The sequence below is a fragment of the Hesperophylax consimilis genome, chromosome 22 (assembly GCF_061612785.1).
Source record: "Hesperophylax consimilis isolate HC1 chromosome 22, BYU_Hcon_1.0, whole genome shotgun sequence".
Classification (NCBI taxonomy): domain Eukaryota; kingdom Metazoa; phylum Arthropoda; class Insecta; order Trichoptera; family Limnephilidae; genus Hesperophylax; species Hesperophylax consimilis.
The window spans coordinates 4,402,750-4,430,119 of NC_142857.1; the positions used below are offsets into that span (position 1 = coordinate 4,402,750).

The 27,370-nt window shown below is 35.5% G+C and overlaps 1 protein-coding gene across 1 annotated transcript in view; it reads left to right on the forward strand.

The window, feature by feature from the left end:
- The window catches only part of svr (Carboxypeptidase D svr), a 69,329-nt gene extending 45,128 nt beyond the window's left edge, over positions 1-24,201 (forward strand). The window contains exons 7-20 of the mRNA XM_089645101.1: positions 1,590-1,817; positions 2,586-2,777; positions 4,175-4,260; positions 5,288-5,488; positions 6,330-6,415; positions 7,093-7,249; positions 7,576-7,742; positions 8,801-8,911; positions 12,289-12,445; positions 14,511-15,183; positions 15,719-16,021; positions 16,594-16,878; positions 20,399-20,575; positions 21,518-24,201. Of these exons, the coding sequence (XP_089501227.1) occupies positions 1,590-1,817; positions 2,586-2,777; positions 4,175-4,260; positions 5,288-5,488; positions 6,330-6,415; positions 7,093-7,249; positions 7,576-7,742; positions 8,801-8,911; positions 12,289-12,445; positions 14,511-15,183; positions 15,719-16,021; positions 16,594-16,878; positions 20,399-20,575; positions 21,518-21,630 (2,936 nt within the window). The 3' untranslated portion in view covers positions 21,631-24,201. The remainder of the gene's footprint in view (positions 1-1,589; positions 1,818-2,585; positions 2,778-4,174; positions 4,261-5,287; positions 5,489-6,329; positions 6,416-7,092; positions 7,250-7,575; positions 7,743-8,800; positions 8,912-12,288; positions 12,446-14,510; positions 15,184-15,718; positions 16,022-16,593; positions 16,879-20,398; positions 20,576-21,517) is intronic.
- The last annotated feature ends 3,169 nt before the right edge of the window (positions 24,202-27,370 follow it).

Here is a 27,370-nt window from a genome sequence, read left to right on the forward strand (position 1 = left end):
GAAATTAGATATGCTTGTCAATACTCACTGTTACCTCTCCAACGTTCTGATTTACACTGCTGTAGGTTACAACACTGTTGTACGATGGACCAAGTTGTTTCCTTGAACATTCAGAATATTTATAAGTGGTTTTGTCATCAAAACATGTTCTACATTCTAATGACCTCTTTAGCATCTCATTGTAATGATTCGGTAATCATTGCATTGTGATAATAATTGTACATTGAATAGTAAATTTACAGGTTATTCCTGCTTAACAACATACCACTGAAGAGATAAACTGAGAGAAATGTATTGTGGGTGTGTCTAGTTTGACCAAAGTAAGGTTAATTTTCACTTAGTTTTGTTTATTGGTCTGTCTTGGACTTTAAAGGGAGTTAAAAGGTCTTACGTAAATTAATTGTGATTATGTCTGAAATAAATAAATCTTTACATTAAAAAGTAAATATATTATTTGGTTCAAATCTAAATAGTTCACAAAATTTCTTATGGTCCTTCACAAAGGTCTTAGAGCATGTTGCCAATGGGACTTACCACACCCTTCATTTGAAAATATTGCAATGAATGAGGGTCTTTTGGAAGTACTTGGATGTCGAATGAATACATTTTTTTATTATGTAAAGTCAACAATCATGATTTAAATTAATGTATTTGATTTAAAAAAGAATAATAATTTTATTTAAATATCACGGTTGTCATAAGCGAAAAAGCAGCTGGAAATTTTCAGTGGTTGCATTCTGATATACGAGACCTTTCATTATCATGATTTATTTTTGGGGTATTGTGTTACTTCCTTCTTTAGCCAACGTTTCGCACAGCATTACAGTTTGAGACCTTTCATGTTTATCCACCTATTATAATAAAAACTACATCAGAATGTTATCATTAAAGATTTCCAGCTGCCTTTTTGTTTACGACGGCAGTATAACAGCAACACCAAATATATGGTTACTTACGTAGTCTTTGGTTTTTTTTGAAAATTTTTCCTAGTAAACTGATGATATGGGTTCCATCTATGCACTTCACGCTATTCCACGGATAAAATAATAACTAGATAGAGAACCTTTACTTTTATTGTGGCAGATTTTAGTGTTTTTAAATACTAGCAACACCAAAGATATGACTTCTTTGCTTGTTTATGGTGACTTGACCTAGCAAGCTAACGATATAGGCACCACTATCACTACATGCTATTCGACGGATAAAATAACAACTAGATGGAGCAATTTGACTTTTATTATGGTAGATTATTTGATTTGCTGATGTCATTTCCATGACAATAGAGAGATGAGGGCATTGTTGTGTATACATAATAAAGCTTGCTCATTGTTCAAATGATTTGTTATTTTATCCTTGTGCTTTATTTGCAGATCAAACTCATAACACGTAATTGTATTATATCATGGAACATTTCATTCCGACGATAATGTTTTTTATACAATACAATTATTATTGCTTTAGCGAACATATGAATATATATCGAATAATCTAACAATATGACGCAAGGCCCGTCGATATAACTTTAAGAAGAATGATCGGAATCAGCGAAATAATCATGAGAATAATTAAACAATATAATTTCTTTTTAGATGCTTACGATAATGTGGAAAAAATTGTTCGCTCGGCCGTGGATGAGTTTGGTTTCGTTATCCCGGTCACATTCGAGAACCACAATTACGAGAAGACCAAGTCTCTACTGCAGCTTCTGACAAAGAACTATCCCAACATCACGAGGCTGTACAGCATCGGGAAATCAGTCAAGGGCAGAGAGCTGCACGTACTGGAAATCACAAAGAATCCTGGAATGCATATAAGAGGTAAAAATGGTTGTAATTCAAAGTCAATTTATTGTTTGAAGGCAGGTCAAAAACCAATTGTTGTGATTTACAACAAAACACTTTGTCTTTATTTAGATTGGAAATTCTTATAATCGGAAACGAGTGTGTAGGAAAGCCTGGAGGCCAACCTCCCCTCTAATTTGCTCTCAAAATCTCTCTCTTGCTAGAAACTTAACTGCTAGCCCACCTCGGTTCTGAATATGAAGGGGCAAACTTATACACTAGAGACATCTCTTGGATAACTCTATAAACTCTGTGAACTACTATTAGAGCCATCTATGCTACATAGCCAGAACTTCTAGAGTCCTCTCCGACTCTAGGGTATGCCTCCTCTTTATGGATCTCCTAGGTCGTATTTTCTTTTATTCAGTAGTTTTTCATTAAAAGGTGTCAAACTAAAACCAGTTTGCCGGAATATCACTCAAGTCGGTACAGTGTTGACCAAAGAGTCTCTGCAAACACCTGAAAAGGTAGGTAATGAGGGTCTTGTAGAGATTAAAGAGAGAGGTAGGAAAGATGGATGCCAGTAGCTTGTTCCACATGCATGTCGTTTTACATGAGAATTAGTCTGACCCGTTAAATGACCCGTTTTCATTCAGCCGACATCAACATTGAACGGGTGCTCCATTTTTGTCTGTCGAGTTTCTCCGAAATTACTAGACAAATAAGCCGACAATACTCATTGGACTGTCAGAATCAGAAATAAACGTAATTAATTGATTAATTTGTTGTTTTTCGACATTCCAGGAAAGCCAGAATTCAAATATGTAGCCAATATGCACGGGAACGAAGCTGTGGGAAAAGAGATGCTGCTGCTGTTGGCTAAATATCTGTGTGAAAACTATCTGAGAGATGACCGCATTACAAGAATGTTAGACTCTACTAGAATTCACCTGATGCCCTCTATGAACCCAGACGGCTATGAGAGATCCAGAGAAGGTTTGTTTTATATATATATATTTTTTTTTACATTAACTCCGCACATCTTGGTGCACTCCTTAGTGAACACGGGTCTTAAAGAAATCCATGTAGTAAGAGGGAGGAAACGCAGAGGCCGGCAAATTGTTGCACAGCCGAACTGTTGATCTCAAGAGCGAGTCGTAAAAGTGACCCGTTCTCATACCACGAATGTCAGCCATGTATATATGTTAGGCGCGCGTTTGGCATGTATCCCGACTACGCACCGGTGCCGAAGGGATCAATGACGCTAGTTCCTCAGAGCATCTTCCATTGTAATACCGATAGAACAAGGACAGCATACCTACCTGACGCCTGTGTTCTAAAGATTGCAGTCCGTTTGTTAAGATTGGGGAATCTATCAAACGGACCGCCCGTTTCTGCACAGAGTCAAGGGTTTTTTTCAGGTATTTAGGGGCTCCGGACCAGAGATGGCTGCCAAATTCGACAGTAGGGCGCACTTGCGATTTGTACAGGGTCAGCAGTTGTGTACTATTAAAGTATCTGCGCGCCCTGTACAGTACGCCCTGCTTCTGAGAGGTCGTCGTTAATTATGATTAAGTGCCATTTTCAAAATTGGAACTGATTGTGTCAAATATTCATACAGCAATAGAAGTATCTACCTATAATATAATATTTTTAATAGAAAATTATTTTAATTGTGATTTTCAAAATTGGAACTGATAAATTCAGACAAGCTATAAAGTACCTAACTATAATATAGTACTAACAACAATAAAGTACCTTACACTTATATAGTACCTTACACTTATATAGTACCTTACAATAATATTGTACCTAACTACCTATAATATAGTAAGTATATATTATAGTATAGTAATATATATAAAGTACCTTACTATAATATAGTACTCAAATACAATAAAGTACCTTACAATAATATAGTACCTAACTACCTATAATATAGTAAGTATATATTATAGTATAGTAATATAGTATCTATATTAATATAATTTTTTTACAAAAAAATGATTTGAAAAGTGTATTTCTCTTTTTTATATTTCTTAAGTTTAATCTGGACAAGTAAAATCAGATTTCGTGATTTTTCAAGGGTCTGCACGTTTTACGTTTTCTAGAAAGCGTTATTTACTAGCTAACTAGATTTACTATCATAATATCCCATGATGTTAATTAAATTATATTGTCAATGATACCTCTGTAATAAAATAAATTATTATAAGCAATAATTATTATCCTGAAACACCCATACAAATTGAAAAAATCCCCCGAGATAAAAGATTCTGATTGCCGGTCAGCTGCTCTAATCAATAATTATTGTTTGTACTAATTTGTTATCCTTTGTGCTATTCATAAAATCCTTTTCACATTCATTTATGATTAAAAATGACATTTTTCAGGTGATTCTGATAGTGTACAAGGAAGATCGAACGCCAATCATGTGGACTTGAACAGAAATTTCCCCGATCAATTCGAAAAGACAAAGGTACTTAGATAATTTATTACCCGGAAAGAAATGGTAACCGAGTGCTCCAAAGCATTGAGTTGCCACTCAGGGGACGGGAGTTCAACCCTCACATCCAAAAACCGGGCAAGTGTCCAATTACTGAAAACGGCGATCTTTCGTTAAATTTTCGTCTTTTGGTTTAAGTTAAGATGCCATTTTTAGGCTTGCGAGAAGACTCCATTTTGTAAACTTATTCATCCAAAAAATATGACAGAACGAAATGAACAAAAACACATGCAACAGTTGATAGAATACACAGACTAACCGAAATGTCCTCAAACAACAATTAATAATGAACTGATGACCAGCAAGTTAGACGGCGGTATAGTAATTGAGTAAATTTGACTTACTAGCGAGTTATAGAGCTTGATTTTATGCTTTAAATTAGTAAAAATAGCGACGGATTATAGTAGTTGTCTAATAATTGAGCGGCGAATTACTGAGATAATACTGTATCGTCAGATTCACATTGGTCTTAAAAATAAATAAATAATTATTAACAATTTAAATTGTACTCATTTTCTTCGCCAAATTTTTATTACACTATCAATCAATTATCAACTGCAATTCTACATATAATTCAACACTCCTCACACACTAACACTAAACCAGTCTTTAATTCCGACATACACCAGCACAAAAGACGATCACAAAATCAAATAATAATTAACTCCTTACAATACACTGCAGAGAAGAAATACAATGCATTACCTAGTAATCTAAAACTTCCAGCAACGAACAAAAGAACATTGGCAAAAGCTCTTAAAAGCTATTTCCTCAGCAGTTTTATTAATGACTGACACATTCTTTCTTTGAAACTCCAAAATAACTTCTGCGTTTATTTGTTTTAATGTTTTTATGTTGTCTTGTCTTTAATCTAATGTTGTCTTTCCCGAAATGAATTTTGTAAACTCACTGGGAATAATACATTATCATTTTGTAATGTATTTTTATCTTGTAATAAATAAATAAATAAAAATTCTGAAAAACTCGTTTTTCTGTCTAGTTGAATGCCATTCAGGAACCAGAGACGCTAGCCGTGATGCAGTGGTCTCGCTCCATCCCCTTCGTGCTGTCTGCCAACCTGCACGGTGGCGCCATGGTGGCCAACTACCCCTACGATGACAACCAGCAGATGGCGAGTGGCGTGCCCAACTCTAGTCCAGACAATGCCATGTTTGTGCACCTGGCGCACACTTACTCTGATGTAAGTATCTTGTATTCAGTATGTCGAATGCCATCTAACTACTAACAACTCTGTCTTGATCCAGTGGTGGTTTGTAGTTATTTTCAATGCAAGTTAAATTCATTAAAATCTTACTGTTTGGCGCACTCCATTCACGTTCATTCAAACATTAATTCAGTGTCCCGTCGTGCGGCATCAATGTGTCCTCGGTAACTGCTAAAGTGAACATTCTTTAACCCTTGGAAGCCAAGCTAAAAATGCCAAGTGGCCCGCCGTGCGCCGGCTGACAATATTTTCGTAAAAACTTGATGGTTTTATTAATATGACCACTCAAGCGATAGGGTTTTCAGATTCAGCTGTGCTCATTCAAAAAAATCATACCTCCGAATATTAATTTGGAAACATATTGTTGTGTTCCCACAAACAGTTGTCCAACTCGTCGTGGAAGGAGATTTTAAATAATAGGTTTTTTTTGTAAAATCAGGGATTTATTAATACTTTGCGTGTTACAATGGTGACTCGATAGTCGACCTAACTAGGAGCTGGCTAATTGAGATCTGAAAACACCAAGTTTGTCTGGGAGCATTCTAACTGGTCCTGGCGACTACTGGCTACTAGCTGCCATCTTGCGGACTTCCAAGCAAGCTCTATGCACTGCCCTCTATGAGTGAATCTGTGAAGCTCTTACTCCTATTAATATTTAAAAAAATTATTCCTAATAATAAAATTTGAAAGCCTTTCAAAATCAGTTTTTAGTTTTTGGATACATTCAGAAATATTCCATTTATTTGGACTTTTACTCTGACCTTTTGACAGTTAAGTCTTATTTCAGTCACTCACTGCTATATATCTTTATTTCCAGGCACACTCCACCATGCATCTAGGAAAACCTTGCATCAATATGCCTAAAGAAAAATTTGTGGATGGCATTACAAATGGGGCCCAGTGGTAAGCTTGAAAATAAAGTTATTATTCTCAATTTAAAAAAATATATATTTACTATATTACTAGTATAAATCATGGGCTCTTATAATTCTAATTTAAAAAATGAAAACTTAATTAATTTTTGTCTAAATATTATAAGTATTGAAGTAGTTAGGCACACAAGCTGTTTCAATTTTGAAAATCTATCTATATAAATAAAAATGTAAATGTTCATTTGTTCAAAATCTTAAATCTCTCGAAAGTTTTTCACTGATTTGTTTGAAAATTTGACACAACGTTGCATTCGAATACGCCTAGGTTTTTATATACCTATATTACATAGATGTCACCTGTGAAAGGTAAAAACATTCTTTTTCTGAAATTGGACAGACAGATTTAGCCACAGCAAAGCATGGCGGGGTACAACTAGTGATACATAAATTCAAAGGAAATTTGAGTTAATTGAACCAGGTTTCGGTTTTCACGGGACAAAGAACCACCAAAAGCAACCGAAATTAGTATGTTTGATCCTTATGAAAGTTCATATTACTGAAAAATAAATCACTCTGTATTTTTTTGGGATCAATGTCATCTTGGGGGCGGCTGCCACTGCATTATATATTCATTCACCTCACTTTAGTAGAGTTTTCCTGTACCTAAATTGTAATTTATTATTGACTTTAAATACATATTTTGTTCAGGTACGTTGTCTCTGGCGGCATGCAGGATTGGAACTACCTGAACACAAATGATTTCGAGCTGACCCTTGAGCTGGGATGCTACAAATTCCCCAATGCCAGCAGGCTACCCACATTCTGGCTGGAGAATAAAGATGCCCTTTTGTCTTATATCGAACAGGTGATAACAATATTACCATGCAATAATACTATGTTGACAAACTTTTGATAAAAAACACAAAATTTAACCATGAATCGGGTAAAAATGTTTTTTTTTCCTGATCTAATAATATACCCCATCTCTTTTCCTTCCTCACTACTTTCATACCCACAACATACTCCAATTGAGGATGCCGTAGTCTCACTGGCTCCAAACAGTTGGGACTATGTTGGGCATGTATCGCAGCTAACAGATGACCGTTTCTCTTTCTAGTACCCACCTATATAATATCATCTTATTTTTGCTACAAAAATGTTAATGTTTGTCAAATTAAATCGGCTTAACAGGTGCACAAGGGCCTGCATGGATTTGTGTCCAGTTCCATTGGTCACGGAATACCAAACTCGGTAATCCGAATTCACGGCATTAATCACATTGTGAGGACTGCGGCGATGGGTGATTACTGGAGGCTTCTCTTGCCTGGACGATACAATGTTACCGCTTCTGCTACTGGGTAAATACTAATTACCATACCTACTAAAATGTAATGTAACTAAAATTGTTTAAATTACTTAACCCTCAGGCTAATTTGTTAGTTTTTGGGACCCATTGTATCTCCCTCGCTGTCATGGTGAGAAATATGTTCTAAACGGTGTGAGAAAGAGAAAACCTCAAGCTTTATATTCAAATCTAGAAGTTAACCACAGAAGAATTTAAATGTACACCTCTATGAAACCAAAGGTCCCGATCGCAATTTGAAAAAATATATGAAACAGTAGTGTTTTAATTTCTTTTTCTCTATCAGTAATTTTTACTTTCAAAAAAATATTATGTTTGAATTGAAAATTTTAATATTTAAAAAATGATTTGTTATTTCTAATAATAAAATTCGAAAGGGTATTTCAAAAACCGTTTTTAGTTTTCGGTTACCTTCAGAAATATTCCATTTATTTTGATTTTATTGCAAAGCGGAAATACTCCTTCTGACAGAAATGCCAGAGGCCTCAGGAGTTAAATTGAAACTAAGCCAAGATTCGACATGAACTTGTTTTTGAGTAAGTTGGCTCACATGTGGAACATTTGCTTTTTATGCCATCTTTTTTTCCTCCTTCATAATATAATCCAGGCCTCTTCAAGACCTGCATTAATAAATCCTTGCCTATTATAGCCCCTAACTTAACCCGGCTCACAACACTGCCCAACCGGGTAGCAATATAGTTCTCCTGTATTTGCATTGTATAGACAAGGAAGCTCTTGTGAGGCGTCACATAACAAAAAAAAGATGGTTCAAAGGTTTCAAAATAAAACTGTGCAGCAGAAATGGACACATTCACGAAATAAAAGAATAAAAAATTGAGTTGTCATTTTTCTTGACAAAAATCAAACATAACCTCATATTTTAATGTGCTAATTATGAAATATTATGAAAAAAATTATTTCACTTTATTAAACTCATGTCAAACTGATCATTCAATTAACAAAATTATTCTAGCCTAGTTTTGTTTGTTTTTCTCAGAAAAAAATCGGTTGTCCGGTTCAAATGTAAAAATAACAAATAAAATAATTTTCCAGATATGAAAGTCTGACGGAAGAGGTAATCATTCCTGATGAAGGATCCTTGAGCCATAACTTCACCCTGATGGCTGATGATCCCCAGCATTGGTCCAGCGCCTATGATTTTAGGTTAGTATTAAGGCGAAGCTTAATGCTAAATCACTATTTTGATTAATCTTTATAACGAATTGGTGTGCATTATGAATACCAAAAAATATGTTTTAGATAAGTTGGAGGTTATACTATCGCTTCGCTTGAGTAGAATACAAATAATAAAATAAATTAGTCAATAAAAAATATAAATGTAAACTACTAAAGAAAACATTTTTTCAATAGAAATTTATGAACGCGTAAATGAAACAATTTAAAAAAAATACAGTATTATAGCTAAGATTATTTGTGACAGTTTCACTTGAGGGTCAATCCGCACCAAATCATCCAGGCCATGTCACCCACCATCTCAGATTTTGATGAAACTTTAAATTTTTAATCCTTCCATATAGATAAGAAAATATACCAAATTTTACCTTCCTACCTCAACTCGTTTTTTTTTTATGGGCAGTTGAAGTTTGGGCAAAATAAGCGTTTTTACATATTCCGAGCACTCCGGAAGAGCTTGTACCTTCAATGAAAAAAAATTGTATCTTTGTCATTTATAGTGCAAATGCAATGAAAATTTTCAATATTATCAAGAAAACTATGCTGATTGCAGAAAAAAATAAATAAACCCTTTACATTTATCTACTTGACTTTAAAAAATTACCAAAAGTAATTTTTTAAGTAATTTTTGGGACGGAAAAGGTACTTTACAAAAAAGCAATATCTCGGGAAGGTACAGTGTTAATGAAGTAATTTTTTTTTTTATTCATATCTACAAATAGCATAGAATCACATACAAAAATAAAATTCATGGCATTTTACTTGCTTCAATAAATAAAATCCATTTTAAACTTTTTTCAAACTTTTTGTAATTTTTTTTTTATTCTTATATACAATAAACATAGTACAACCTAAAAAAATAAAACTCCTGGTATTTTGTGTGCTTCACAGTGTAGAAACGTTTTTAAAATGAGAAATCTTTATCATACAGAATTGTTCTAGGTTTTTTTAAATCTAGATACAAAAATAAATAAAATCCATTTTAAACTTTTTTCAAACTTTTTGTGATTTTTTTTATGTCTATTTTTAGTTTGTAATTGGGCAAGTTATAGTTTAGGTATATAGCTAGTAATATAGGTTGAATGAATGGACTAATATCAAAGAAACAGTCCTAGAGACAAGTCACTACATGGAAATGATGTATCTGCAACAAGAACAAGACAGAACATGAAAATTACTATCTGCCTCATCACTAAGTTTGCAGGATACTACATGCTTTGTTTCCTCTGACATGCTTAGTTCTGAGTCAGCTTCAAAGCAGTGATCATCTATATAAATACAGTAGTTGTTTCATGTTATGGTGTACGTTGTTAAAATGTCTCTAATCGAAACAAGTTTAGTTAAATGTAGTGTGGGACAACATAATGGTACTGAATGTCACAAAAAAAGTTATACTAAGTCAGAGAAATTAACGAGTGTGGATTTGTTAAGTCAATTTGAAAAAAAGCTTATTCAACAAAGAAGTTTTGTATCTACAGACTTGGTTTTCAACATTTGTGAGCACCACAGAATATTTAACTTAAATAAATATGAAACATTTCAAAAAGCTTGTTTTGACCCGTTCCAAAGCCACAAAAGGAAAATTACAAAAACTTTAAGAACAGTATCCTTGGAATTTTCAGAGAACATTAATACCATTCTAAAAGTAACTAATAAAGCAATCCCTGGACAAAAAATTTGTAATGCATGCAGAGCAAAAATTAGTAAGAGCCAAAACCTTAACAATGAAATTGAAGAGCTTAACACTTTTCAAGAAGACATAAGTGAAGTTGAAAATGTTTTAAACAAAGAAATTTTTTTACAAGAAATCAACACTTCTTTAACTGACAGCTTACATTGCAAGCTTACCAGCATGTTGTAAAGGACCGAATAAGTTTGACTTTTTTTATTTGCAAATACAGTATCTAGATTTTTAAAAACTTGGAACAATTCTGTATGATTAAGATTTCTCATTTTAAAAACGTTTCTACACTGTGAAGCACACAAAATACCAGGAGTTTTATTTTTTTAGGTTGTACTATGTTTATTGTAGATAAGAATAAAAAAAAATTACAAAAAGTTTGAAAAAAGTTTAAAATGGATTTTATTTATTGAAGCAAGTAAAATGCCATGAATTTTATTTTTGTATGTGATTCTATGCTATTTGTAGATATGAATAAAAAAAAAATTACTTCATTAACACTGTACCTTCCCGAGATATTGCTTTTTTGTAAAGTACCTTTTCCGTCCCAAAAATTACTTAAAAAATTACTTTTGGTAATTTTTTAAAGTCAAGTAGATAAATGTAAAGGGTTTATTTATTTTTTTCTGCAATCAGCATAGTTTTCTTGATAATATTGAAAATTTTCATTGCATTTGCACTATAAATGACAAAGATACAATTTTTTTTCATTGAAGGTACAAGCTCTTCCGGAGTGCTCGGAATATGTAAAAACGCTTATTTTGCCCAAACTTCAACTGCCCATAAAAAAAAAACGAGTTGAGGTAGGAAGGTAAAATTTGGTATATTTTCTTATCTATATGGAAGGATTAAAAATTTAAAGTTTCATCAAAATCTGAGATGGTGGGTGACAAATCCAAAATTTTCTGGATGATTTGGTGCGGATTGACCCTTGATTAACTTTTTTGCTTTCTGTTATATCTCTGCCTTTACTTGCAGATTTAGTGTGTTGGGAACTCTTGATAAAGTAAAAGGTTCTTTACAATAATTGGGTGTATTTACGTTACAATAAATATAAGTCTGGATTTAGCTACACTGTTCATTACCCGAGGGTTGGTAATTCTCTGTTTCTAGAAGCTTGAAGTCTGACAATGATATCCCACAGGCAATTGCTACACTCTAGCGACATCTGTCGGACTCTGGAGTAAGCTTTCTGACTAGTGCCATCTATCGCTTGAATACCCAACTTATTACCATACATCACACTTTCTTATAAAATTATTTACAAAATAAATAAAAACCAGATTTTGGCTTGAAATCGAACGTTTCTAGACTCCGTTTGCCAAGCGATTTTAATGCCTATTACCTACAATATTAGGTATACCAAGAATTTACATATTTTTTGGCTTGTAGCTTCCTGTCTTCAGAGATGTGTTTTATTTCAACCATTTCAAATGGGAATGCAAAATACAAAATGGGTATTTTCCATTTTGCATTTGAAATACTATTCTAAAAATTATTTAACATTTTGCACTTCAAATGGTTTTGGGTACCCATTTTGCACATCGCTGCTGTTAACACACATTCATTGTTAAAGTCAGGATTTGAACCCACAATGAGTATCTTAACGGCCCGACCACGTAGGTTGTACATTGTTAATTTATTAAGCCTTGTCTTCTTTTTGCAGGATAATCGAGAACGTAGTTCACACCAAATACCACACAGAGCAAGAGATCAGTGCTCAGCTGGCTGAGTTTGAGAACAAATACCCAGAAATTGCAGAGTTTGAGGCAGGTGACAGCGAAATCTCCATGGCTATTCATTCCCTCAAGTTGACAGACCAGGTAAATAACTATGTATAATACTAATAATAATTGATCCCTTATGCTTGCTCCCTGATTGATCGTAAGAGCCGGCAAGAATATTCAATAAATAAAAATACATTTAGGTTAAGGCCAACATGAATTACCATACTTGACAAAGTGACATTTTGATTTTTGTGTTTAACGAACCCAGTAGAAGTAATATCCAAAGGTAAAATGAATGTATAAGGTCAACACCGCAATTGCAGTGCTTTGTGACGTGCGTGGGCACAATTCTTCAACACTGCAATTCCAGTGCCTTGTGACATGCATGGTCATAATTCTTCAACACTCTGCCTTGTGACATGCGTGGTCATAATTCTTCAACACTGCAATTGCAGTGCTTTGTGACGTGCGTGGGCACAATTCTTCAACACTGCAATTCCAGTGCCTTGTGACATGCATGGTCATAATTCTTCAACACTGCAATTCCAGTGCCTTGTGACATGCGTGGTCATAATTCTTCAACACTGCAATTGCAGTGCTTTGTGACGTGCGTGGGCACAATTCTTCAACACTGCAATTACAGTGCCTTGTGACATGCGTGGTCATAATTCTTCAACACTGCAATTCCAGTGCCTTGTGACATGCGTGGTCATAATTCTTCAACACTGCAATTGCAGTGCTTTGTGACGTGCGTGGGCACAATTCTTCAACACTGCAATTCCAGTGCCTTGTGACATGCGTGGTCATAATTCTTCAACACTGCAATTCCAGTGCCTTGTGACATGCGTGGTCATAATTCTTCAACACTGCAATTCCAGTGCCTTGTGACATGCGTGGTCATAATTCTTCAACACTGCAATTGCAGTGCTTTGTGACGTGCGTGGGCATAATTCTTCAACACTGCAATTCCAGTGCCTTGTGACATGCGTGGTCATAATTCTTCAACACTGCAATTCCAGTGCCTTGTGACATGCGTGGTCATAATTCTTCAACACTGCAATTCCAGTGCCTTGTGACATGCGTGGTCATAATTCTTCAACACTGCAATTGCAGTGCTTTGTGACGTGCGTGGGCATAATTCTTCAACACTGCAATTCCAGTGCCTTGTGACATGCGTGGTCATAATTCTTCAACACTGCAATTCCAGTGCCTTGTGACATGCGTGGTCATAATTCTTCAACACTGCAATTGCAGTGCTTTGTGACGTGCGTGGGCATAATTCTTCAACACTGCAATTCCAGTGCCTTGTGACATGCGTGGTCATAATTCTTCAACACTGCAATTCCAGTGCCTTGTGACATGCGTGGTCATAATTCTTCAACACTGCAATTCCAGTGCCTTGTGACATGCGTGGTCATAATTCTTCTACACTGCAATTGCAGGGCTACGGCTCCTAGGGGTTAGACATTTCATTTGACTGTAGTGAGCATATACACATTGAAAGTCAAATAAATTTATGGTGATTATTATTTATTAGTGATTGGACAAAACTGCAATACATTTTTCAATCAATCGGCACTCTTCGGCTTCACAGAAAAAGGTTAAATATTCCAAGCGCTGACCGCACGATCCGTCAGTTTCAAATTGACTTGACTTGATCGTTGTACAGAATGCCTACTCTAAGCCTTGTACTGCCATCTGTGGTTGAGATTCTAAAACGATTTTTGGTCTGTACATAATATATATGGATACATGGCGCGTAATTTGAATGAATTTGCACAAAAATAGTGTTATTTCTATGTACATATTATATTCTGGGGGGTGTGTGGGGAGACGAGAAACGTGCCTGAACAGCGCAATTTTAATTTTTTTACATTTTGGACGGTCCATATTAAGCGCTGATTCTAGGCCAGCTTTCGATAAGCTAACAAGCATAACAACAATAACCATAATTCAAAATGGTGCTGATGGTCGATTTGAAGACCATTAAATGTGATGGAATTAAAAAAAAGCCAACCATAGTCTTTTTACTTCACGTCTGACTCTTTTCAAGTCAAGAAATTACATAGACAATAAATTATGATTGCTGTGCCTCACAGATATTCTGCTAAACATTACATAATATCCTAATGATTGCACTAAATTTTAAAACTTTTTTCAGGCCGGATCGCCAGACGAACTTAAGTTCCACATTGCAATGATCAGCAACTTGTATGGAACGCAGCCGCTGGGGCAAGAAATCCTCATGAACTTCGCCCGCCACATCGCCACTGCCTACTCCATTGGAGAACCCATCCACAAGAAGCTCTTGCAAAACGTAGTCCTCCACTTCATCCCCAGTCTCGATCCTATCTACGGGGACATCTTGAAAAACTTCGACAACACAAACCAGTGCAGTTTAAAAACGACCGAAGTAGAATTCGGCGATAAGTTATTAAACCATCTGCAGCACAATAAAGATCCTAACCTTCACAATAAGGAAATGATGTTTGAGCTGATGTTAAGATGGCAGAAATTCCACATGTTTATCGACTTGGGAAGTGGAAGTACAAATGTTGTTTATCCGGAAAAATCTAAAGCTGTTTATGACAAGTTTTCAGAAACTTATCAGAATAAGAGGCAGATGACCACTGGCTCCGTTTGCGACGGTTCTACGTCTCCGAAGGAAAATAAAAAGCACGAACAGTTGATTGATCTGCTTTGCGACCGGTTTAACATTCCCATGTTCAGTATTGGGTTGGATTGTTGTAAGATGCCAACGGAAGATATGATTGGACAAGTCTGGAGAGATAATATTCAGAGCATCATGGCTTTTGTTAAGATGGCTAATACAGGTAAACTAATTCATCTTCTCCCACAAAGCATTTCTCTGATCTATTTTCAAGGCCTGACTCAAGTATCCGATTCACTTGATCGTGCCATGTCTTCCTCAGGCGTTCCCCGACTTCTGCTACCAGAAGTACTTGTTCTGCTACTTGTTATATAATACAAGCATATTATATTTATAAAAAAGTAGAAAAAAGTCAATGTTTTGTAATCATGTCGTAAACAAATATTTTCGGGCGCTTACATTGCTAAGGCTGGCTAAACCTTAGAAGATGCATCAAAATAATATTCAACGGAATTGTACATCTTAAAAAGGCCTACAGAAAAGTCCGCGATGATATATATCTCCTAAGGATAACGCCAAGTACACGTCAGCTAGTATTTTATAAATACTTTCAGCTTCTACAATAATTATACATGTGATTTTTCCCAGGTCTGTGCTATTATTGTTATGTTTTTCAAAACTTATACAAATTTGTGTAAGGCTAGTAAAAACAGCCCAATGCTCAACTTTAACAATGTTTTTTTTATTGATAATTCCAGGCATCCAAGGTTACATCAAGAACGAATTCTCATCGGCCGTCCGCAACGCCACCGTCAAAGTCTCGGGCATGGATATAACATTCGACGTGTCGTCCAACCTCGCCTTTTACAAGATAATGTTGCCGCCCGGCGACTATGAGGTTGTGGTACAGGGCAGGAACTTCCGCGACGAGGTGTTCAACGTGATTGTTGTGGCGGACAAGCTGTCGCAGCGGGACGTGGTGTTGGTGCGCGAGGGGGCGCTGAGCAAGGGGAAGGACGAGGCGGAAGCGGTGAAAGTTAGCAAGATGGTGGCCATCTCTGGTAATTAACTTTTTATTAACGTATAGGATTCTATACATCCTCTAATATGTCATTGGGCAGAAGTACATTTCATAATAACATTTTTCATTTCCTTTTTTTTTGTTCATGCAAGAATCCAAAACTATCAAAGTTTTGTGTTTTATTATTTCAGTAGACCCGTGAAAAATTACAGAATAGAATTCTTGACAAATTAGTTTCAATTTTTAATAACAATCAAAATTATTTTTTCTGATAAAAATGTAATATTATAGACAACTACTTTATCTGTCTGAATTCTTCAGACAATCAGTTCCTATTTTGAAAATTCACTTAAATTCAAATCAAATTTAAATTCATTGAACTTGATTTTACCTAGGACTAACGCACAGATAATTGAAATTAGTATGTTTGATAATAAAGTGGAGTTTGGCAATGTCGCTCAAAGGTGACAATAATAATTATTGAAAATATCTAAATTATACATTTGCGTCTTATTTTTCCTTTCTGCGATTGATTGGCAAATCAAATTTAAATTTAAATTAAATGTCAAAAGCCTGTAAGATTGACATGTATTTTTATTTCGTTTGCTTTAGGCTTTGTAATGGACAATGATAATTCTCCGATCGCTGACGCCGTGATCACCATCAGACACCAGTACCCGGCCATCTCTGTCCGCTCCGGCCAGGACGGCGCCTTCACACTGCTGGCGCCACAGAATCTCATTGGCCGCCAGGTGACTGTGGAGGCCGCCAACAGCCGCTTCCTCAACGAGACGCGCCTGGTGCCCGTGATGGAGCGCACGCCGCCCCTCATGTTCCGCATGGAGAGGCACGAGCTGATTATGGGCATGCCACGCTCCGTGTTCCTCATTGTGGCCGGTAAGTACTTTTATTTTACATGGTGGAAAAACAGTACGGTAAAATGGGGTGACTTTGATCAATTTTCCAATCTAAATAACTTTTTTATAAAATCAATTTATGTTATATTTATTTATTCCACATGTTTAAACTATCTCCGAACTCTTCAAACATTTGAGCGATACTATTGATGATCTCTTGCCCCGCTACCCTTCGGCCGAGTTTATTGTTCTGGGGGACTTCAATGTTCATAACGAACCATGGTTGAAGTTCTTAGGCTCAACGGACTCGGCTGGCCGACAGGCGGAATCCTTTGCCATTTGCTACGGATTAGAGCAATTGGTTCAGGAGCCCACAAGGGTTCCTGATGTCCAGACTCACCGCTCCAATCTGTTAGACCTATTCTTAACTACTGTGCCACACGGTTATAAGATTGACGTCACAGCGCCTCTGGGATCATCCGACCACTGCCTAGTGATGACATCAATCCCCGTTAGCCTCAGACCAACCAATGAGAGGCTGAGGAGAAAAGTGTGGCACTATAGGTCAGCAGATTGGTTCGGTATGCGGGCCCATTTTAACGCTTTTCCGTGGTCGGCTGTTTGTTTTCGGACTTCGGACCCTTCAAGATGTGCCCAGGAGATTGGTGAAGTCATCAAATCGGCGATGGATGGCTTCATACAATCGACTACTAAAGAAACTGGTGTGGGCTCAAAGCCGTGGTTCAGTCGACAATGCTCCGAAGCAGTTCGACGAAAAAACGCGGCTTACCGAGCCTACAACACATCTCGAACGCCCGAAAGCAGATCAGCATACAACAAATCGGCAAAGGAATGCAAGAGAATCATTAATAGGTCAAAATTCGAACACGACCTGCAGATTAGCAAAAAGCTGGCTGCCTGCCCGCATGGCAGCAGAGCATTCTGGTCGCTTGCGGGCTCAATAGGTCGGAATTTTTGCAAACCCAGTTTGCCACCTCTTACCAGACCTGACGGCTCACTAGCAAACACCGCCACCGAAAAGGCAAACCTATTAGGGAAAATGTTTGCGGAAAACTCGACCCTCGACGACGGAGGTGCTGTTCCGCCGTCGGTTCCTCACTGCGGCTTCTATATGAAAAAGCTGAGGATCCGGCATCGGGATGTACTCCACGTCATACGGGGCTCGATGTTAACAAAGCTAGTGGACCTGATGGAATACCTGCCCTGGTATTGAAGAGGTGTGCTGCGGAAATAGTTCCAGTTTTGACGAAGCTCTTCAAAATGTCCCTGAAGTGTGGCACTGTGCCCTCTGGTTGGAAAAAAGCGGTCATTCACCCTATTCCCAAGAAAGGTGACCTCTCCAACCCGGCAAACTACCGCCCCATAGCGATCACATCAGTTCTGTCCAAAGTGATGGAACGTGTGATCAACGACAAACTGCTCACATACCTCGAGAAGAATAAAATTATCAACGCCCGTCAATACGGATTCCGGCGGAACCGCTTGACGCACAAAGGGCACACAAACTCCAACGGCTCGGAGGGCTTTGAAGCAGAAAATGGACGGTTATCTGGAGAGTATTTCCTCCTGGGGTAAAAATAATCTCGTCGAATTTAATGTTTCAAAGACCCAATCCTGTCTGATTACGTCTAAAAGGGATCCAAATGATAATCTAGTCTCCTTCAACAGAAGCAATCTTCCAAACAGGCCTTCCATTGATATGCTTGGTGTAACTATAAGTGACCAGCTCAGGTACGGGGGCTCCATCGGAGCCAGAGTAAAGTTGGCCTCTCAGAAGCTGGGCGTACTGTACAAGGCCCGCAGATACTTTAATAGTACACAACTGCTGACCCTGTACAAATCGCAAGTGCGCCCTACTGTCGAATTTGGCAGCCATCTCTGGTCCGGAGCCCCTAAATACCTGAAAAAAACCCTTGACTCTGTGCAAAAACGTGCGGTCCGTTTGATAGATTCCACAATCCTAACAAACGGACTGCAATCTTTAGAGCACAGGCGTCAGGTAGGTATGCTGTCCTTGTTCTATCGGTATTACAATGGAAGATGCTCTGAGGAACTAGCGTCATTGATCCCTTCGGCACCGGTGCGTAGTCGGGATACACGCCAAACGCGTGCCCAACATTTGTACACGGTTGACATTTGTCACATGAGAACGGGTCGTTTCTACGATTCGTTCTTAAGTTCAATAGCTCGGCTGTGGAACGAACTACCGGCCTCTGTGTTTCCTCCCTCCTACAACATGGGACTCTTCAAGACCCATGTTCACTCCTTCCTCTCCACAAAAAGACCCTCCACACAGCATCCCCAAAGATGACATAGGCCCTGAGGGAAATAATTTTCTTCAGGGCCTCCTGTGTGGAGTTAATATAAAAAAAAATCTAAATATTATGATTTAAGATTTTCACGGCCAAAAGTATTTTTGCTATTTGTTTTTGGGGTGTTATATCGTGTTGCGCGACATAACACCTTCTTTAGCCCATCTGCCCTGATGATGGAAACTGTAACGTTGTCCGAAACGTTGGCTAAAGAAGGAGTTAGCGCAACACGGCATAACACCCCAAAAACAAATAATAAAAATATCTAAATATTAAGTAAAATAAATTGTACAATACATATTCAACACATGAAATAAAGAATTACCAAACATGCGGAAATGTTGTTTTGTGCCATCGCCAATTACCTAAATAAATGCCCTAAATACCATTAATTTCAACCATTATTTGTATGTTAATGGCTGACAATCGAGGTGCGGCATCTAGTTCTATTGATAAAATATGTCGTAAAAATTGTAAAATTTGTTAGGTAATAAAAGAAGATTATAAACAGGTGTTTTCATAAAATATTGTTAATATCTTCATTAAATCCTCTTTATCTCAGCTTCAGTTTTTTGGCACTTAGTGCTTATTTTTATATCTTTTGTTGTTTATGTATGTTCTTGCGGAATCAAAAAAAAAAAAAACACTGTGATAAAGTCGCTCCACCTTTCGGAGTGGAGCGAGTTTTACACCATTTTTTATATGCTTTTAACAACGATATGCCAATCCCAAACATTAAAAAAAAAAAGATTGAAAGTTCAAGTACATAGTTATATACAGGTGTCCGGAGGTAAAGTGCACTAATTTCGGGAGGTGATTGATTCTATGATGGTAGAAGTAAAATAACCGGGGTGGTGGTACCCACACCCGCCTCCCTAATAGAGATTATATCAATATGATGTTTAGATATTACAAAAAACTTACGCATCTCCGGTGCGATAACTGTTAGGATAACCGATAACCTGTTATAGACTACGGGTTTAAATATAGTTTCCTTTTGATAAAATATTCTTCCACACAAGAGACAAGAATTAGTAGATGGGGAAGGCTTGGTTCACATTTTTAAATACATATACATATAGTTGGGACCTGCACAGAGAGATTGATATAAAATGTTTACATAAAATTATTGAACAGCAATGTCTTTTCTGCCATTCAAGTAAGACCGGCGTAAAAGGTAGAACTACCCTTCCTGCCCGAAGTGTGTTAATAATATATCATTTCCAGGTGGTTTTGGAGTACTAATGGTGGCCGTCGCGGCCTGCTGCTACTCGTGCTGCACCGACAAGAAAAACTCCCGCAAGGACCGCGACGATTACGCTTTCTCCGTTCTGCGCCAGAAGGAGGCCAGGCTGTTTGAGGATGAGGACAGAGAGGACGCCAAACTGTTTAAAGATATTCCTGGTAAGTTTAATCTTCACTTTAGTCTAGCCTTCACTTCACTTCGTCTAACAAGATTAAGTGAAATTTCCGAAGTTGTACTAAGTTAGCACCAAAGTGACTTTTTGCCAACAAAATCTATCAATACAAATATGTTAGTATCTTTTATAATATATTTGTGTAGGAACACAATGTGAATAAGTAGACCTTGTGTTCAATAAAGTATGTTTCTAATTAGGTACTTAAATACCTACCTACTTAATTATACTCCATTATGTAACATTTTTTTATTTCAAATAAGGAATAATACAATTTGTTCAAAGAAATAATCAATAATAATTCTTTTTTCAAACTTTCTTCAGGCAGGTAGGGACCATACGGGGGATTAGGATCACAGGGACCTAACTGCAAACACTGGTTTTTTGAGTTAACCTTGGTTTCGGTAATGCCATAGTCATATTTATTAGTGACACAAAGCTCTATCTCGTACAAGCAGTCGTTTAAGAGATACAGTTCGGAGTATTAGTTGGGCATTCAGTTGGGTATATGAGCATTCCAATCTTTATTTGCGTTTATCTCAAAACTATGTTTTCGTAGATAGACCCCTGTGATCTTAAACCCTCGTATAGTGGTGCAAACCGTTTTAATGGAGAACTTGAATAAATAAATAATATTGAAAAAAATGCGTGAGTAAAAATATACAATTAAATAAATAGTACGATTTCCCATTTGAAAAAAAGACTTTTTATTGAAATGTTAAAATGGGCACCATCTTGAACCGAAAACAGAATGTATAAACAAATTTACAGACAGACTATACGCAAAACAGTTGAGTTAAAACTGGACTTCGCGATGCTCAGTCAATAAGAAAAGTGTTTGTTTTTTATAATATCTGAAATTGATGAAATTATGCACATTTTATGTAATAGTTGTTACGTATCTTAATTTTTCATTTTCGTTTTCCAGAAGGCACAGTAGAGCGACCTTATTACGACGAGGACATCCCACCGTCAGAAACGGACAGTGAAGACGATGACATAGTACTCATGAGGTCTAACAGGGAATGGAGAGCGCAATGACAGCCTTCGGTATTACAACTAACCTAACCTAACCTAAGCAATAGCTAACTGTAGGAACTTATGAATCGAGGTGCAACTTAAAGTCTTCCCTTTATAAATATAATACATATGTGCGTAATAATAAGATAGGACCAATATATTTTGTAACAAACATAGTATACACTTAATCTATCATGGCTTGTTTTAAAAGGCAATGTAAAAATTAAGACTATGTATGTTGACATTACTGTATAAACGGTTTTTATTTGGGTAGAGAAAGGAATAATGCTTTTTGTAAAATGGCAACGATCATCTACGTATAAAACAGGGGATAAACTTGTTGAGTTCCGCCTCACGTTTAATAAGCGAAAAATATATATATAAAAACATAGCACAAGGTTTCAACTTAATTACTACAGAAACTCCTATTTATGTCGTGGAGATGCATTAAAGTTCCATTTTTTCTCAATTAAAGTTATGTTTGAATGTTAGGAAATACACATAAATTATTAAAATAACCAAAAATTAACAATCTAAAAACCTACTTTGTACATGTTTTACATCTCCCCGGATTTAAATAGTTATTTCAAATTAAGTTGAAATTATTTTCATTCTGTTGAATTCAGCAACTTTACCAAAAACTGAAATTACAAACTTTGAAAACATGTTTTGGATGGTTGAGCTATATTTATAATCTCTTATGTAGGTAACAAATATTTGCCTTATATTATTTTAAGTTTGCACAAATGTAGCATTTTCTGGATGAAACTTTGATTATCTGTGTTAAAATTATTATCAATGGTCACAATGTTACAGATCTACAGAGTTATCTACGCAGGCGGTAAAAAGTGGAACTAATAAACTAATTAACCGTTTTTTTGATCCATAAATGTTTTGCAACCGCAGTACAAGAAACCCTCTTATAAGGATCCCACATAAGAAGTTTTCATGCTTAAGAAGTTCTGTTTTTTCGGTCTCTTGAAAACTGAAATTTTAAAACAAAGTGTTCATGTACGGTTTTCCCAGTCCCTTGGAAAACCTTATAAGAGTGTTTCACTGTGTACATAACAGCAACATCGCCCCCGACTGCATAGATAAGTATGTCGATCTATAATCGCTTTCAAAGTCACAAAAGACCCCTTATATCAATTGTTACTAGGCTATTAAAATCATTTAAAATTGTAGGAAGATGTGAAGTTATTTCATAGTCTAATTGTTTCAAATGATGAGATAATATTATTTAAAAGTCAAAATTCCACACACTGAGTTCAAATGTGGGATAAATAGGGACCAACGTGAAAGTCGTAACAACCACATTTATATTCCGTGTGCAATAAGATTAGGTTTTAAAATTATATGTAGTTAATATCGTTACATGTTTAAAAACGTCCAATTACATTCATATTTATGAAATTATCATGACATAATAACATTTTCTTATAAGATAGTAACAAATTTTAATAATACAACTTAACTGTTGCAGCTCAACACAATTAAAAGTAATTTTTTGAACATGATAACTTATATGTAAATATTATACAGTCTGACAAATAAATGTGCATAAAAAGGGGTGGCTCTGCAACAATTTTAATTGCTTATGGCAACACGACAGTGGTTCAAAACTAAAAGATTGTATGTATCTGTGAGAGAAATCAGAAAATCTTCAGAAATCTGTGCGACAAGCACAACATAACCTCACATCTGCTGCACAATAATTGTTCCAAATTTGACTTTTCTCAGTGTTGCCATAAGATCAGCCCACTTAAAAATTCTATATTTTACTGTCCAACTATATAATATACGATTCCAGGTTTTTTTTTTTAAATCTTAGCAATATTTGATTTTTAATATGTAGATCACCTCGACGCAATTAATAATGACACTTTCCTAGAGCATAATACGTAATAGTTTTTGTATTGCGGAAGAGATAATAATAATTGTTTTATTTAATATGTCACATAATGAATTGTCACAAAATGTTTTTGGTTTTTTTTTGTCTCAAAAATAGCGTAGTTACTTTTTAGGTAATATTTAATTTCTAATTGCTTCCACTTAATGAACTTTGTTACTTTTGCATATTATCGATTAATTGCTAAAAATGAATCAAAGTTTTTGATATTAGTTGTAAGGAAACGTTGTGATGTATAATACGTAGGTTATAAAATGTTAAAGAGAATTATATTTCTATTATTAAATGAGTGTACTCAATATTTAACTGTTTCGTACCCAAAGATATTAGAAGAACGAGATATGCTATGTTGGCCGCAGGACCGTAGGCGGAGTATTACCTAATTAGGGTACTTTGAATACTATCGGGACGTGTACGCACAGAAATCTGTTCTATGTATTAGTGCGGCTACCTTAGCGTAAGCGAAGGTGTGCAGTAGTATTGGTGAACAAAACCGGCGACACTGGCCAAAACAATTCCACACAGTATAAACTGCTCATAGCACATCTCGTTCTTCTAATATCTTTGTTCGTACCCATGTGGGGTAGCTGGGTTACCTCAACATGACTAATAATATAATTAATATATGTATGTTTGATTACGCTATTCCAAATTCCTGCAATATTCAAAAATCTGTTAATTAATGAAAAAATAAGAAAATACACAGATTTAAGAAATGAAATAAAAAGAATTTGGCATTCTCAGACTATAAAAATATTACCATTCGTTATTTCGGCTACTGGCATTATACCTAGCTCTCTCATTAAAAATTTAGGCGTATTAGATCTATCAAAAAATTTATATATAAAGATGCAAAAGTCGGTCATTTTGAATACATGTAGGATAACGAAAGATTTTTTAAATATTTATGTTGAGGGATCAGTAAGATTTATAGGCCCTGTTAGGAGTTCTACCGAGCCGAACCCTCTGATATGAAAATATCTGGAGTCGGTGAATTATTTTCCCATTTGATCTCTGGTGAGTTGACGTGTTGTTCTTGTATTGTTTTGTATTTATTTTGCTTATATAATGCACTTACATAATGTTGATTGACTAGATGATCATTTGTGGAAAAGTGTGTGGAAGGGTTTAGTTTTTCCTATGGGGAAGATTTAACCCAGACATAAAATCGGAATTATGTTTGTAGTGCTGATTTATTATTCAGGTAATTATGTAAATGCGGACATCAATTTTGGTAACCATGTTTTCCACACGCCATTCATGAAATCTTAACTCCTCAAGTCTCAGGCATATTTGGTCAGAAGGTCAGAGTATTTCCGATTTGCAATAAAATTAAAAACTTAACTTCTAGATTTGAATGTAAAGCGTGGTATTTTCTCTTTCTAACACCATTCAAATTATATTTCTCACCACAGCAGTAAGGGAGACAACGATATCCGTGGGACCATATGAGTTGATCCCAAAAGCGAATAATTTACCCTGATGGGTTAATGTTTTTATTGAGAGTTTGAATAGTTTAATTCCTTGTAATAATTGCTAAAATATGATTCATGACATAATGGATAAATGTTGGGGTAACTCTATAACCCCTCAGGGGTACCACATGTTTTGTTAGCCATCTTGGCTTGTTGAAGATTAAATTAACAACTGTTTCACATATTTGTTGTTGCTTCATATTCTATATATAATAATTGTCGTTCTTTCGTATTCGTCACAAATAGAATATTAAAAAGTAAAAGTGATAAAAATTGTTGTAAACAGGTGAACAACGGTACTTATGATAAAAAATATATAAAATAATGTTTGTTATTTTTATACAAAAGACCTGACAAACAATAACTTTCTTTTCCATCCTTTAATATTTTGCATCAAGTACATTTTAGTTACCCTGTTTAATTTAATGTATATTTTTGTTAAATGTAATTTTAAACATCTGTTGGGTATCATTCCATTGACTTTTTTAAAATTTAGTTAAACCATTCCTTATAACAGGTCACAATTTTTTTATAACCTCAAATTTTATCTGATTTTTAGATAATTTTGTTACTATATATTTTTTGTTGAATTTATTAAAATGTATTTTTCACTGAAATCAAATAATAAAAAAAATCTATTTATCTAAATGTTTTATTTTCGTATGCGCTGGGGATTGTTCCCATTGTCCCCCTGTGAAGAACCGCCACCGAGGATTATCCTTTCTTGCATCATCTGAGAGATTATTATTATGCTTTTTGAAGATCTGAATAAATTTAGCAGCAGCTTCTGCCATTATTTTCAACACTTGCACGCAGTGACACACTCAGGCGTCCAACACGCAGGACCACATGCGTCAAGAAGCTTGCAAGCGGCTACGTGAGCGCCGACGTTGCCGCCCCGTCGATAGAGCTCTGTTAGTTACTATGGAAGCAACAAGCACGTCCTTGCAGCGACGTTTCAGCGGACGATGGGCCTTAGGGAACAACATTTGTGAAATAAATAACGATAAAATAAATATTTTGGTGAAAATCATTTATTACCAATATCTGAACCATACAATTAACATTAAAATAATGGTTAATTTTCTACCATATTCGCTTCGAATCAACATAATAATATTCACATAAATAATATGAAAACTTAATTTAATTACAAAAATTATGTGATGAAATGTCAAAATATAAATTATTTCACCTTAGAGAATTTCCACAATTTATAACTAACTGAGTTTGTTCTGCTTGAAATAGTACATAAAATAAAAATCATTTAACGTACATAATTATAACTAACTTATAATATTAATAATAACTGCCACACAGATAAATGGGAAAAAAATTATTTATAATTGGGACTGTTTGATTCAACGCCAACTAATTTCAAGAAGCCGTTGTTATTATTGCGAGCCAAAAATATCTAACAATAAAAAAAAATAACTAGTAGATTTGTTCATAAAATTACAGTGCAAGACTGTAGACGAACTTGTGACACTAGTAGGTTTCCAAAGCAAAAAGTTATTGATAATAATTCATTACAATGATGAGACTTCTCGGACTACCTTAACAAATACATAAAATGAAAAACTGCATTTTTTTGCAAAGAAAAAGTGTTTTTTCTACCTGCACGGCTTACAATTTGTATAAACCATATAAAACAACGTTATTCAACTTTACAATGCTGGTCTTTCAATACAATCTAACCCATCATATATATCTTTATAAATGTATATATATATTTTTGTGAAACTTCATGGATCATATATGCAACACCGAGTATGGAGATTGCTGCTGATGATTCGCATATGTGACAGCTATGTAGATTGGGTTAACAATAAGCAATAATTGAATGTATTGCAAAATCACATTGCACTATTTTGTTATTTAATGATATGTTTCAAAGAGGCCAAATCAGTTAAAATCAAATTAATTTCATAGTGAATTTTTAAAAAGTCCACATTTTTAGCTTAAGATGGCGTTAATGTAATTATGCACAAAAGTTAAAGTTAAATGAGACGCTCGTTACATTCGACGTGTTTATAGATAGTGTTAATTACAATACACTTTTCGCAAGGTATACTAATACATATTGTTTGTTTGGCAAGGACATACGCAGTATGAATATGAATAAACAATTGTGTCCGTAAAAGAACTCAATTCTTTCAAGAAAGGCATACAAATACAATACTGGATTGAATCATCAGTTCAATATTGTATTTGTATGCATTTCTCGAAAGAACTGAATTCTTAAACGAACAAAACTATTTATTCATGTTCATATTGCATTTATACGGGCGCAAACAAATAATTTGTCTTAATATTGTAAAGCAATACCTTACGAAGCGCATATTTATATAAAATAAATCAATTAACGCCATCTATG